At 46.8% G+C, this 14716-nt stretch overlaps 1 protein-coding gene across 9 annotated transcripts in view; it reads right to left on the bottom strand.

Moving 5' to 3' along the window:
• The window catches only part of NF2 (neurofibromin 2), a 67832-nt gene extending 53125 nt beyond the window's left edge, over window positions 1–14707 (bottom strand). For all 9 annotated transcript variants that reach the window (XR_003092053.1, XM_025193274.1, XM_025193269.1 and 6 more), the window contains exon 1: window positions 14452–14707. Coding sequence is in view for 8 of the 9 variants with exons in the window: in XM_025193274.1 (XP_025049059.1) it covers window positions 14452–14565 (114 nt within the window). In the remaining variant the exon portion in view is untranslated. The remainder of the gene's footprint in view (window positions 1–14451) is intronic.
• Window positions 14708–14716: the final 9 nt, after the last annotated feature.

Here is a 14716-nt window from a genome sequence, read left to right as displayed (position 1 = left end):
ACTGTGTTGTAAAAAAAAGGAAGGTTATATGTACAAATCTGGGCATTGGCTAATGAGATGGACTCCCAAAGCAGCTCACTGATTCATAGGAGGCAAATCTAAGCCTGTGAAGTATATTCACCCATCATGGTGAATTTCAAAACTATACATAGTAAATCAAGGAAAAATTCCACCATGTTTTTGATTTAAAAGCCACTGATAGCAACCCAAAAAAAAGATATTAAATATTCTTCAGTATTTCACAATAAAGAGATGTCAAATACTTAATTGGCACTTGCCAAGCCACAAGAAGAGGCTATAAGTTATTTTTATTTACTAATGTTATACGACAACATGATAATGAATTTTTAATTAAAATCTATTTCAGTTAACCACTACAGAGGCTGAAAACTTGCCATAGTACATCAACCCAGATGATGCAGTCAAGCATGTTTCTCAGTGTCTGCCTGAGATTGAGACAAGCTAGGATATGGAAGAAGGTGAGCTATGGAAGCTCAATCCAGATAAGGAGTGAAAAGAGCAGGCTGGGGAGAAAAGTACCCAGAAGGGATGCCAATAAAGACAACAGACACTATGCCTGATTTTCCTCACTGTTTAAACACACTTGATTTTGCAGTGTGAAAGTCAGAGCAGAAATCAAGTGGCAGCAAATGGAAATAGCTCTTTCTTCCCATCTGAATCTGGCTCAGACCTTGAGTATCAGTTGGTGTCTTCCCTTGCTCCTGAAATCTGTGCCTTGGTCACCCTGACAGGACTGCAATGTGTTCTACATGGATCTAAATCAAGGTTGCCCAACCGGTGAGCTATGGGACACACGTGGCCCCCAAGGAGTTAGCTGGCAGCCCCCAGGCTCCTACTCTCCATTTGCTGCTGGAGCAGTGGGGGTACAGCAACAGCTGTCTCCAGGCTCCCCCTCCTTCTTCCAGCTTCTATTTCCTGCCCTTACCTCATGGGCTGGGCACAACATCCCAGCACAGCCTGCAATGCCAGGGAAGCTTGCAGCTAAGGGTGGAAGATGAGGTACCTGCATGAAGTAGCAGGGAGTATCTGTGTGGCAAGAGGCCCAGGACTCATGCTGCCAAGACCTCCACACTATGTGGTCCCCCAGCTGCTTAGAAGCTGCAGAACCCTCATCTACCCTTAAATCCATCTGGAGACCAAAATTAGTATAGCATGCAGCTGCCTCCATGTTATATTAAGTACTGCATTGGCAACGTTACCATGCTGCTGCAGTGCCCGTAACAACTGCCTGCTGGTTTAAGAGTAGTTTAAAGCATAGGGAATAATCTTCTACTGACACCAATATGCTACCGTAGCGTTTCTCAACCAGTAACTCGCAACTCACCAGGGGGGAAGAGCAAAGTGAGTTGAGCTGAGGCACTGTTTATTGTAATTCTAAGAGAATAAGGAGGGGAAAAAAGAATTTCAGAAATAACTTCAGATGTCCAAAACTCCTTTACAAGGTCAAGTTTCCTCCACCACTCTCTCAAAACAACATGCAATGAATAATTAAGACTCCCCTTACCAGTAAGTGTGAGGGTCAGGAAAGTTTCTTCCTGGGAATACAGGTTGCCAAACTCAAGTGGTAGAGAAATATTGTACTACTGTCTTGACTTCAGTGGTTATTCCTGATGTACTTAGATAGGAGTCAGTAACACAATTTTGCCTATAAAGGCCTTAATTGACTGAGGCATGCTTATCTGAAAGAACTTGTACCTTAGTACTGCAGTCAATCAAAGCGCTCAGAGCAGAGCTTCCTCGCAATTTAACACCAAAAAGGGACCTCAGAAGACCATATTGCCCAACCTCCTGAACCAAGACAGGATTAAGTTCATCTAGATCACAGGTGCTTAACCTCCAGTTTGTGGGACTTCATATCTGTCCCACAGGGCTCCCCATGGATCTGGAAGTTTGGTGGGAGAGGGGGCAACCATTAATACAGCTCCCCCTACCGCACCCCCCAAATTCCCAAGCCCTGGGCTACTGGTCAGGGCCAGGCTGGGGACTGGCCATCTCCTTCCTCACACAAGGCCAGACTACATCTCCCAACCTACCACAGGGCCAGGTCACCCCCTTACTGGGAGCTAGCCCACTACTACCCGCCCCAGATTGAAGGAGAAATTAATATGAATCTCTCTCTTTTTTTTTTTTTTTTTTAAATTAACAGGGACTGGGAATCCAACAGGCTTCCTAAAACTGTCACAGCTTACAGGGAATTAGAAGAGTGTGGCATATAAAGGACAATTCTGAATGCACATTTAGAAAGGAAAAAAGGTAGAAATGGGGTGCACAGAATCCAAGAGGACATTCCAGGGGAAAAGGCAATGCCAAAGGAGATGCAGAAAAGCTACATTCATAGTACATTTCATGCAACTCATACAAACATAAAAAGGGGAGACAAAGCTGCATTATGACAGGACAAAAAGCATCTGTGAATCCCCTTGTCCACCCCACACTCCTCAAATTCAGAGTAAATATTGCTTTCCTTCAAAGTACTCCTCCCTCAACCTATCACAAAACCAAAATGAGAACAGGAGCCACCTTTCTCCATTTCCTGTATTTAAAAAACACAAAAAAGGACACACAAAAAACAAAAAAACAAAAACAAAAAACAAAAACAAAGACAAAAAACCCCCAGCAGTAACCAAAAAGCATGCAATTTCATAGACATTAGGGCTGGAAGGGACCTCGGAAGATCATCAAGTCCAGCCCCCTGCCCTTCAATACACTCTTAGAGCTGCAGAGCATGAGGGAATCAAACACCAATCTGCCAGTTGGCATCTCAAGGACTTCACTGAAATTCACTTTGTAGTTAGGGAAGAGTTATTTTTTCTCTCTTTCCTTTAAGAATATTTGCTTCTACTGTCAACAACAGATTCTTCCCTAACGAGTCACCTGTTGGCTGTTTGCTGAAGCTCAACCGCATTAAGAGAGGCCATTGTTGCTACCAGTATTGGTACATCCCTGAAGGACTGTTGATAGACAACATTTACCAATGTCACCTCTTTTAGACACCAAGCACCAGACTTTGCCCTAATTTATACCACTAGCCCCGCTCCTAGGCAACCCCAGGGACACAAGTTTGGCCCTAGAAATTGCCTTAAACAGAACCTTTGTTTTCTACAGTTTGGAGATGACAGGTCTAGGTGGCTTAGCTAAGCAAAAATATTGGATCCCAATTCCTGAAAAGGCAGATGCTAATCCTTTACTGCACACTGCAAGAGTTGGTCCTGTCATCTTAAAAGTGAACTGCAAAGCTTTACAACCAATACGAGAAATAATTTAAGCTCCCAAACTAGTAACAGGATGCCAGTTTAGACTGACAAATACATTTATTCAAACTTGTATCCCGTTACCGGTTTGGGAGCTTCAATTACTTGCTGTAGAGCTTTGCAGCTCACTTTTAACGTAAGATCCATAAAAGCTCCTGCTGTCAACGTATTAAGGTCAGGGAACCGGCTGAGGCAAAAGATGCATCTCAGCAGAATAACAATTCAAAGAGAACCTGAGGGTCCAAGCTCACAGCTGTTACAGAAAGGGGTGAACTGGGAACCCCATAAGAAAGGCTGCCCCAGACAAGGTGAAAGTGTGACACAGCAGTAAACCACACTGCAAAGGAAAGAAGAGGCTAAAGGCAGGAAAGGACACACACAAGTTAAGAACCAAAAAAGCAGGGTCTCTTGTCACCCAGAAAATAAGGGAGTAAAACAACTAACCCGGTCTTAATTCTGGGAAGGTAGAGGAAGGGAGGGAATGAGGCATGAAAACGCCTGGGAAAGTGAACTTGCAATATTATCCAATTCATTTAAGAAAAAAAAAAAAAAATCAGAATGAACAAAATAAAAAAAAAATACCTGTAGAGCACTTGGGATTATAAAGAAAAAAAAACCCAAAAAGCCACTGTGGCCTCATGATTAGGGACCTACCCAAACTGCGGTTCCACACATTTCGCAGAAACAGTATTGTCCACAATTGCAGGGAAATCTAGCATTGGTCGCAATTCCCCATGAAATAAACTCAAAAGTGGTAATGATCAGGGATCCGGGTATTCCATTTCCCACAGAAATAAACCAGGGATTTCCCCCTTTACTGAAGTAAAATGAAGATATCTCATTTTAGCAGAAAAACCCATGGATTTTGTAGTGCACATGGCCCCAGGCAGCCTGGACAGCAGCTTCTGCAGGTGGGGAAATGAGGCCCCCATAGGGAGGGATTTGGGCAAGGCTGGGGCTGCTGCTCTGCTTAGCAGTGTGTGGGGCTTGGGGCCACAATATGCAGCTTCAGAGCCCCAGCGGAGAGCAGGATGAGGCTGCAAGTGGGTTGTTTGGGTTCCCTGCTGCAGTGCACACTCCTGGGGGGCAGGGGGGACCCACACCCCCCAGATCTGTGTACAGGGCAGGGGTGTGCTGCAGGCTTCTGCTCCCCACCCTGCTGCCTTCCCCCAGAGCCTCCACAGTGCAGCATGTGAAATATGGCACTCACTGCAGGGCTACGCAAGAAAGCTGTTTGCTCCTGTGAGCTGGACACTGCCCTGGCAATACTTCCCCTGTGTGTGGATGGCGTGGGGTTGTTCCCCTCACTGCTGCCCCCACGGGCAAGGGAAGTGTCGCCAGGGCAGCATGGAGCTCACAGGGGCAAGCAGCTTTCCTGCACAGCCCCACTGTGCCTTGCAGTGCCCAGTTGCACATGCTGTGCTGCAGAGGCCCCAGGGAGGGCAGCAGGGTGGGGAGCACAAGCCTGCAATGTACCCCTGCCCTGCCCCACCCACACACAGATCTGGGGGCACGGGTTCCCCCTGCCCCTGGAAGTGCACACTGCAGCTGGGAGCCAGCCAGCAGGGAGGAGCTGCCTTCGTGCTCCTCCTGCAGCAGCCACTGCCTTCTGTCAGGGGCAGGGGCTGCAGACCTGGGTCCCTGGCCCTGGCAGCTGGGGGCCCCCTCTGGCAGGGCTGGAGGGCATGAGTGAGGAGCACCATTAGGGCTGAGGGTCTGTTGTGAGGGAGTGAGGGGCACCAGTAGGGCCAGGGGATGGATGACCGTGGAGGGGCCTTTAATTTTAATTACAGGTTTGGGGGTTTTATCTGAGAATTTGCCATTTTTTAAATCAGGGAAAACCAGGATCCCTGGTAATAATGTAAACTGAGTGAAGGCATCCTGAGGCAAATCAGCAGCATGGGGCAGGGCTGTCAGAAAATGCCTGCGAAATCGCACACAGCGAGTGAGCTGCAAAAAGTCTCACCACAGCTTGGGTAGATCCCCACTTGTGGTCCAAGATCTTTGCTACTGCACATTTGATTGCTACCCCTTGGAGAGATACTGACAGAACTGAGGTACCATTGCTACGTGAATTAGACAGCTTACACCCTATCACCATGCTAACTACATAGAAATATAATCTTTCACTAAGATTTTTCTTGATCTCAAAGCAGGTTATCTGTACAAAATTGTTTAAACACAAAAAGTCTTGACCAAATTCTCAGGATGGTGAAACAAACACAGCTTTAGCTATATGTGGTAATTTAAGAGGTACACAAGTATATGTATCCATCCCTAATATGCTTTTGATTCATTAGCTGTCACACAAATGACTATAATGAAAATAATAAAAGGGAAAACATTGAATTTGTGCCTTTAAGATTTTGCTAAACAAATTACATGTCTTTATAGTAAAACCCTAAATGTGATTATTAAGTTTCATCACAATGTAAAAGAGATTAAGTTTCCATTTCTATAAATTATTTTAGAATTGGGTTTAATTTATAGACATTATTTGCAATGCAGACAGATGCAAAGCAGATTTAATCTCCTAAAATACACATCTGGGAATTGGTAAGGAACTGATTTAAAATCAGAATGTACTTTAAAAACCTACTCTTCTATTGAGTCTAGGTTAAAATGAGATGAAAGGAGACCACAAGTCAGGACTTCTAGGCTACTTACAGATGTTATAAAAGCAAAACAAGACTGCGCTTTAGTTGAAACTCGGTGAGCTCCAGTGCTGAGCCCAGAGTATGCCCATAAGAGGCATTGTGTTAAATGGACGCAGCTTGTCCAACCTCTGTATAGATCAGGCTCTTTAGTGGGGCTTTTGGGGTGCTTTTATCTAATAGCTGACTGAATCAGCTGATTGAATCAGCTATTAAATAAAAGCACCAGAAAGTCCCACTGAAGCATTTGGTCTATACAGACATTGAGGAGCCAGGTTGAACTATCATGCTGCTTCTTCTGGGAAAGCACGTTTTTTGGGGGGTTGTTTTGTGCTGTTTCCAGGTCTGTCACTGACTTACAACTATAACAAGCCACTTAAGAACAGTCCACAGAGGGTTTAAAATACCTAGCTCTTGCAAGTGGAACACCTAACTGAGTAAGGTGCTTAAGTTTCCTCTACACTGCATAGGGAAGAATGATGCACCTCAGCATGGGATTTAAAAACATGCTAAGCAGGGAGACACCTAAACCAGCCAAAAGGAAGGGGCAAAAGGAGTGTATCTGACATCCTGCCCCTCTTCCAGACTCAGGCACCTGCCTGCAGCCCTAAGTTAAGCTCCTATGTGAGGTGGGAACAACCACTACATTCTCCTTCTCCTCTCATCATGATTTAGAATGAAAGCACCCCAGACACCATACTGAAAATGCTAACAACACGCATTAGGCACATTCTGAACACACCTACCAGTTGAAGCCCCTCAGGAAACTTTGGTGAGGGATGCCTGGCTGGCAAATCCCAAATAACCTTTCTTGTGAGACAAGTGCTGAGATGCTCAGCTCTGCTACAATGGTGGTACCTTTCGGCAAACACAACTGCAGAGCTGTAAGTGCCTGGGAAACTTTACTGCTGGAAATTCATGAGCCTGTAGCTCCTCATCTGCCTACGTAAGTAGTGAGGATTTTGCAGATTGCTTACTTGGATGCAGGCATGAGGATTCCACCTACACTAAACATTAAGCATCTTGGTCCTTTTTGGCTCTGGCTCTTAATCACTCATGCCACGTCTCTAAAAACAGGAGACTCCCACAAGGTTCTTGGAGGCTGCCCATTCATTAGGGCTTACAAAGGGCTCCGAGATCTTTTGATGGAAGGTGCTGAAGAAGCAAGGGGAATGACTATGGCATTTCCATGCAAACACACTTTGTTACATAAGAGCTAGGGTTGTTCGAGTGCATTTCCTCACAACATGATCAATACAAATTAAGGAAACCACAAGTCAAGATCCAATCCAACCCATGCATTATCCTGCAACATCAGAACTGTCCCAGGCACTGAAACTCTCCACTTCTATACTTAACTACAGTGCACATCCTGCTGTTTACACTCACTCATGCTGAAAACAAGGATAACAAAAAGTAAAGACAGGATGGAGGGAAGCAGCATGCATGGGAAAGAAATACAGGAGATCACATCTATGAAGTTACCAATGGTTTAGGAAAGCAATACACAAGGGTAAGAGGAGAGGGGCTGGGGGGTGGAACAGAGGGGGCCGAGTACAGGAAAAGACGGAGGGGAAGGATAAGCTCATGGCCCCACCACAACCAGCAGTACAGGCTCCACTCTCCTACAAGGCTTAGTGGATCCATCAAAAGGAAAAAGACAGAGAATCAACTTTCCATGCTTCTATCCTGCCCCCCACCCAAATACCAGTACCCTCCCAGACTCACCCAAGCTGTGCTTACACCTGAAGCTGTCAGCCATTCAGGCTCACCAGCAGGAGTTCCACTGAAGGTCCAAAGCACCATCAGAGCAGCTCTCCTTGCTCAGCCAACACACACAATTAGTCACACCCAGGCTGCATCTATCACTATGGATTTACATGGGTGTTTTTTTTAAGTAAACTCTGGCAGCAATCCTTCCCTCTGCCTGCTCAATTATTATTTAACTGGGCTTATAGAGTGATTATATGGACAAGGACCTGACTGTGCTGGGTGCTGTACAGAGCAACAAGATGGCTTCTGCCCTAGAAAGCTTACAAATCTCAGTAAATTACCGACTTATCCTTCCAAACATTTCACACCTACAACAGCAATAGGAAGTCCTGCACTGGGCAGCAGAACTTGGGTGAAAGGTCAAGCAAGGCAGGCAGACAGGGAGGGATAAGGAAATGGGAGGAAGAGAATAAGGGGTTGGGAAAGGAGTGCTTCCCTGCTTAGCCATTAGACCAGTGGTCAACTGGTCAATCAAGGAGCCTCTGACAGTCGATCTCAGTCTAATCAGAGGCTCCACGATTGGGAGCGGCAGGTCCCACGTGGCTGGGTTGAGCCACATCCCCTGCCTGGAACCCGGGCCAGGCTGGGCGAGTGGGCTCAGAGCCCAGGTGGCTTGTCCGGGAGGCAGGGGAGCAGGCATGGGGGCCAGGGGGCGGTAGATTCTGGGGTGCCCTTTACTTACAAAAAGTGATCTTCACCATAAAAAGCTTGGAAACCACTACATTAGACAGACCTGGCTCACCTGAAAAGGGAAACCCTGTACTAGCAAGTCACAAAAGGGGCTCCCTTCCTATACAAGCGAACTGCCCTTTGTCCTTCACATACCAGCCAAGGACTATATTCGTCACAAAGAAGCCCAACTAAAAAAGAAACCCCCAATGGGCATCTCTAAGAAACAACCACATTTATGCCCTCACTCCAAAGACTTGCTGTTTAGGGTCACAACCTTCCTTTCCACCCTGAGAAAGCCTCTTCAGCACACTTACTCAGACGTAAATTTGGACAACTGGGCATTATTTTTTTCCCCATGCCTTTAAGGTTCTCCCAAGACCTCCCTCCTCAAATGGCTACAGGCCATATTCTACAGAACATGCTTACAGTTCACTCACACAAGCCCCTAGAGTACAGTGATCCTCAACCAGGATGCCACAGCACCCTTGGGGGCCTTGAGAGTCTTTCAAGGGTGCCACAATGTTTGCAGTGTTAAGTATGCAAACATGATTGACAAGATAAACCCAGAGATTTCAAATAGAACCCCACAGCATTAAAATTATGTTGACCTATTATGGTCCGAGTTCTTTGCAACAGATTTGCTTTATTATTTTTCTGTAGTCAAGGTACAAGTGAAAATTCAGAGCTGGCATTTTTCCAAGGTGCAACTTCAGCCTAAAGAGGTTGAGATCCACAGCTCAAGTAATCCCTCCACATTGCTTCTGGCCTAGTCACAGAACCAGCATTCCCTCTAAGCTGCACGCATGTGCAGCTATGCACAATAAAAAAAATCAAGCCGCACAATAACTTTTTAATGCCACGTACAGTGGCATACCCACAGGAGGGGCGGTAGAGAGCCATGGCCCCTGGGCACCAGCCTGGGGAGACACCCAATGCCGTGGCAAGGAGACGCCGATGCTCCCCCCCTTCACCCTGCTTCACGTCCAGCCACTTGCCACCCGCACCAACCCAGCCACAGGCTGCTGCAGGAGGGAGGGGGAACTGAGATACCCACACACTCCCAGCCAGGATTGCTCACGGATCACTAAACCTTAGAGGGAACATTGTGAGGGACTGTGGAGAAATGCCACTGCTGATGTGCTACCACCAGACTAATAGTTCCTCCTTTCTCTATCATTCCCCCAGTTCAAGATCCTGCTGAGGTGCTCAAAACTGCATGTGTGCTCCTGCATACTTTATTTTTACAAGAGCATGTACATGGACTGCAGTGAGGCCAGGCAGGACGATTCATGCAGGTCTTGTCAATTCCTCTCTATGCATTCAGGAAAGGCTGTGAAAGTCAATTAGCAGAGACAAAACTAGGACTTTGCAGGCCTTTCCCTTGAGGAGTCATTTGAAGATGCTAAGAGTCACCAATTCAAATCCAACCCAGCAGGTTCCTGCCATCTGACAAATATTTTACAACCTACATGAAAGGACTAGCTACCAGGCTACAAAAAGCACCATTTGGCATTGAACAGCATTATTATTAGCATTCTTAATAGGCGGAACAAGAACTGACTAGGCCAGGAAGACTCAACTCCTCTCTTCCCCTCAGTGGGGTTCCTCCATGGCAAATTGGAAAAAACACTGGCAGGAGAGTTGCAGGAAGCCTGCCTGATGCAATGTATGATATACCTCTTATAAGGATAAAAGGAGTTCATCCTCCAACACAGAGTTATACCTCTTGCCACTGATGAAACCTACAAGGTAACTGCACTGAAGTAATTTCAGGGTGTGAATTGGAGCCATGACATTATAAAAATGTTCTTTAAATGCAAAGTCCAGCAAGATTCCAATTGTTGCCCAACCAATTTAGAGGTCTCACTGATCATTAGTATACACAGCAACAAGAAGCTAGGCTCAAGAGGGTTAAATATCAACCACTAAGCCAAAGTGTTTAATGAGAGCTAGAAAATGGAAGTAGCAAAGAAACAACAACAGATGGAAAAGCAAGCAATAAAAACTCTTTAGCTAGCATGTCTTCTTAAACACTTTTCATCTAGTAGACAGAGCTAATAAACCATATGGGGTTTGAAAGCTGCATTCATCATCTTCACAGGAAACATTTGGTGAGCATTTTAAGGGAACCATGTTAAATTTAAGCCATGCCATCCAATATAACTCAAGCTCTGCAAAGGTCTACTCTAATGGTTGCTTGGTAGCAAGTGCTGTAGTTATGGCTGCAAAATAAGTCTAGAGTTACAAACTGCACTTGTTTTGCTTTACTCATAACTTTTCTGAAAAAGTACCCCCTTGGGTATAAATTCTCCATGCTTGGTTCAGCTGAAGCGCAATATATTATTATTTGAGCAAATGGGGAAAAAACCCATTCAAGTGCTTTTGGGTTAAGTGAGGCAGGAGTGGGACAATGTTGGAATGGATACTAAACTTACATCTTTTCAATTGCAACCAAAAAATGAGTTCATGCTCTCTCTGCTTAGGATGTACAAAGAAGGTTTGAAAATCGCTTTTTTTTTTTTTTAAACTTGGTGGAACAGGGGATGCTGTTTTCCAGTGATAACAATCAAGTCCCCTTCTCCTGCAGGTTCCTGAAAGACCAGAGAATGGGTATAGGAAGAGCAAATCCTGCATTTGTGCAGACTAGCTGACCCATGAGCTCCCTTCCAGCATTAACTGTGAGCATAACTGAAGCTTTTTTTCAGCCCTCAACTGAAGAATAAGAAGAGCTGAATCTTTAACCATTCATTCTGCACCCAGCTGTTTTGTCTAATACTTGAGCTGAATAGGAAACTAAGGGAGGGAGTTCTTATTAATTCCAAGTTTTAAGAAGCATTTGAAAAACTTTTCTTCTCAGCCATAAAAATGATAAGGGAAAGGAAGAGAAGACCAGGGAATCTAGTGAGACCCTCTACCAAGGCAGCAACCTTTTATCATTACCTTCTGAAAGCAAGAAAACAACACAGGCTAAAGAGCAGAGTGCACTATCAGCACCTAGACATGGACCGACCAGAAGATTCAACCCCAACCCCACCCCATAATTAGCATAGCTAGAGGAGAAAACAAGGAGGAAGCCACTGAATTATAGTTGAAACTATCTGGAGGCTAATTTAAAAAATGGAGACCCTAGACAGGTCTGGAGACAATCACCCTAGATAACCACTCTACATCCTGCAGTGGAGAAAATTATATCTTCTGCTTTAGTCCCAGATTTAAACAATATACCTCCTCCAAATACTCTTCCATGCTGTTTGTAACAGTCTCCTGCTCTTTGGCATCTGGTAATAGCTTTAAATCTTATTGCAGGCCTCTGTAATTGCCTCCTCCTGTTTGAGTACTTTCAAAAGTAAGCAGCATCAATTGTATCATGCAAACTGTGAAGCTGGAATACAAACTAACCCCAGCAAATGTTGGACAAATTGCTATTTTTACCATGCTCGCTCCTTAGCTTGATCCTACAACTCCAGGATTTGCCATCTACAATCTGGCAGTTAATCATTTGCATTTCACATCAAATAAAGCTTTCCAGGGGCCAGCTAATGTGTTGGGATGTTTCAACTGATACAGGGGCAGAATGGCCAAATGCACATGGATGCTAGACCCTCATTAAGACTAGGGACAGAAATTACACAGAAACCAGTATAAGCAATCAGAAACTAACAACTTCAGTGCACATAAACCACTTCCAAAATGGCTGAAACCAGCTTAAGATAAACCTGGATGGATGTAATATCAGTTAACTGATTTAAATTAAATCAGTTTATTGAACATCTGTCCAGATCCCCTCCAGATTCAAGTTAACTCTCAGTTCCCCAGCACCCCAGGATGCTTTGCACCTCCCCCACAAACCCTCTGCCCCCCCCCTATAGGGAGGGCAGGCCTGCCTTGGCCCAAGCTATCTGACCAGGGAGGTGTGCTCTAGCACCCCTTGGCTTCTGGCCTAGGCTACTGAAGGCATGCGGCTGCATTTTCAAAATCAAAATTAATATCCATTCAGTTGCTTATTGATTTAATCTACACAACTTCGGCTAACCTGCAAAGATTGAATGGATTCGGCCTCAGGCTCTTGACTATCTGTACTTAGCCTAAAAGTTGGTCCTTTCATACCCCCAAGCCCAGTCATTCAAAGAGTCTGCTGCTCAGCATTGTAAACATTAATATTACTCAGATTTGTTCACAGCTTTCCATTTACCTACTATGCACAGTAGGTTTGCAAGAAGATCACCTTTAGGGGCTAGGAGAGAGTAGAGTACCTGCATTACTGGTGACCCAGAGCTGATGTTCAGTCCTTTCACAATATTTTCAGCAATTATTTTTGACACACAATTTCTCTGCCTGAGGCTGAGGTCCCAACCCTGAAAATCTATGAATGTGCAGCAGTATTGCAGAAGAGCCAATCCTTTACTCTAGCTAAGGGAGTCACTGAAGAATTACTTCTAGGAACCTCCCTCACTGAGAGACAACTATACCACCACCATGAAAACGCTTCTGAAAAGACACCAAGAAGCTCTATGGTGATAACGAGCACCAAAGAACAGTGAAGGGACACCTGGGAGAATACCAACCTGCCGCAAAAATACGTAGTCAGCGACCCTGCAATTCTCCAGCCAGGATTTGACCTATCGAGAAAGATTTGGTCCTCCCTGAATCACATCCAGACACTTAATGGAAAATGTGGACACCTACCCCATAAATAGAGAATCAAAGAATCTGGGTTGCAATTGTGGTGCAATTTTTCAGATGGTGCAACACATTGTAAACAATTGTCCAATTAAATCATTTAATGGCAATCTAAAAATCACTCCATGCAGCTACCCTTAAAGCAGTCGAATGGTTATCAAATTTAGATATTAATCCACGAACGTTGTAATCCTAAAATGTCATACAAAAGAAGATCACCCAAGTTGCATCATGGCATTCAGGAATATCAACTAATGACCTGACTCGAATCCCCACCATCATAACAGGGAAGAGCCCTGTACCGAATCTGGCATGTGGGGCTGGTCTACAGGCCCAAACCAGACCAGCCTGAGATCCAGCACTCAAGGGCAATCTTGTGCAGTACGTGCCCCAAACCAACCCCACAAAGCATGTGGAGCACAGGACCAGTCCAGGGCACATGATGTATGTGGCACCTATGCCAGCCCAGACCTGCATGCTACAGCTGGTCTGTGGCTCAATCCAGACCAGCCCTGGATCCAGTGTGCATGGCCAGCTCAGCACACGTGGTGCACACAGCACATGCCCCAGACTGGTCCCACCCACTGTGTGTAGCACACACGCTGGCTCCAGCCCTAGCACTGTGTGCAGGCCATGCCCGACAGGCTCCACATGCACCATGACGGTCTGTGGCCAGCACATGCTGTATACAACATGCCAGCCTGCAAACCTCCAACACACGCTCTAGGGGCAAGATACTGCAAGGGGCTCTGCAAGGGCCTGCCTAACATCTTCCAGGGCTACGTAACACCCACCACCATTTAAGTATTTACTTCCTGACCTCTCACACTTGGTCTGGAGACGGTGGATTGGGAGCATGTTTGAGCGCATTCAAACGAACGCACCACTTGTAGACAAGGATGGAACAATTACGCTCGCTGCTCAAAACCAATGCAGCGCGGGTCCGGGGATGCCCATGGCCACTAGGAACAGCTCTGGACCCAACAGCTCCGAACTCATAGGCCCGCAGGGCTGGGAGGGACCTGGTGAACTCATCTAGCCCAACCCCCTGCTCGAGGCGGGATCATCATTACCCAAACCACCTCGGCCAAGCGTGCGCTGGAGCAGTGCTTCTCAACCGGGGAGCGACCGCGCAGGCTCTGAAGGCGCTTCAGTGCAGGCACCCTGCCCGGGGCACAGGTCAAAGTGGGCGCAGGCTGCAGGGAGAGCCCTCAAGCGGGCAGGAGGCCGCCCCGCCCCACCCCAGCCAGAGGCGCCGGGACAGCTCCCCCTGCCCCGCTCGCCTGCGTGCCCGCAGCAGGGGCAGAGCGGGAAGGGCCGGGCCGGGGCCAGGGGCACTCCCCTCCGAGGCTACCCACCCCGCGCACCCCTGGCCGGGCGGGACAGGACGGGCCCACTACCTCGCAGCTGAACTCCATCTCGGCGTCCATGGTGACGATGCGCACCGTGAAGGTCTTGGGCTGTTTCCTCTTCAGCGAGCTGAAGCTCATGCGGGACGCGATGGCCCCGGCCATGGCGGGCTCCGCCGCACCCGGCTCGGGGAGGGCGGGGCGGATCAGCCCCGGGCGCGGGGCCTCGGGGGGCCGGGCCGCGAGGGCGACATGGCGGAAAGGAGGGGGAGGGGCAACGCCAGGCCAGGGCGGGGCGGGGCCGCCGGTGCCCGGC

The sequence above is a fragment of the Alligator sinensis genome, unplaced genomic scaffold, assembly GCF_000455745.1.
Source record: "Alligator sinensis unplaced genomic scaffold, ASM45574v1 scaffold216_1, whole genome shotgun sequence".
In the NCBI taxonomy this organism is placed as follows: Eukaryota; Metazoa; Chordata; order Crocodylia; family Alligatoridae; genus Alligator; species Alligator sinensis.
This window is presented reverse-complemented; position numbering and strand designations above follow the sequence as displayed.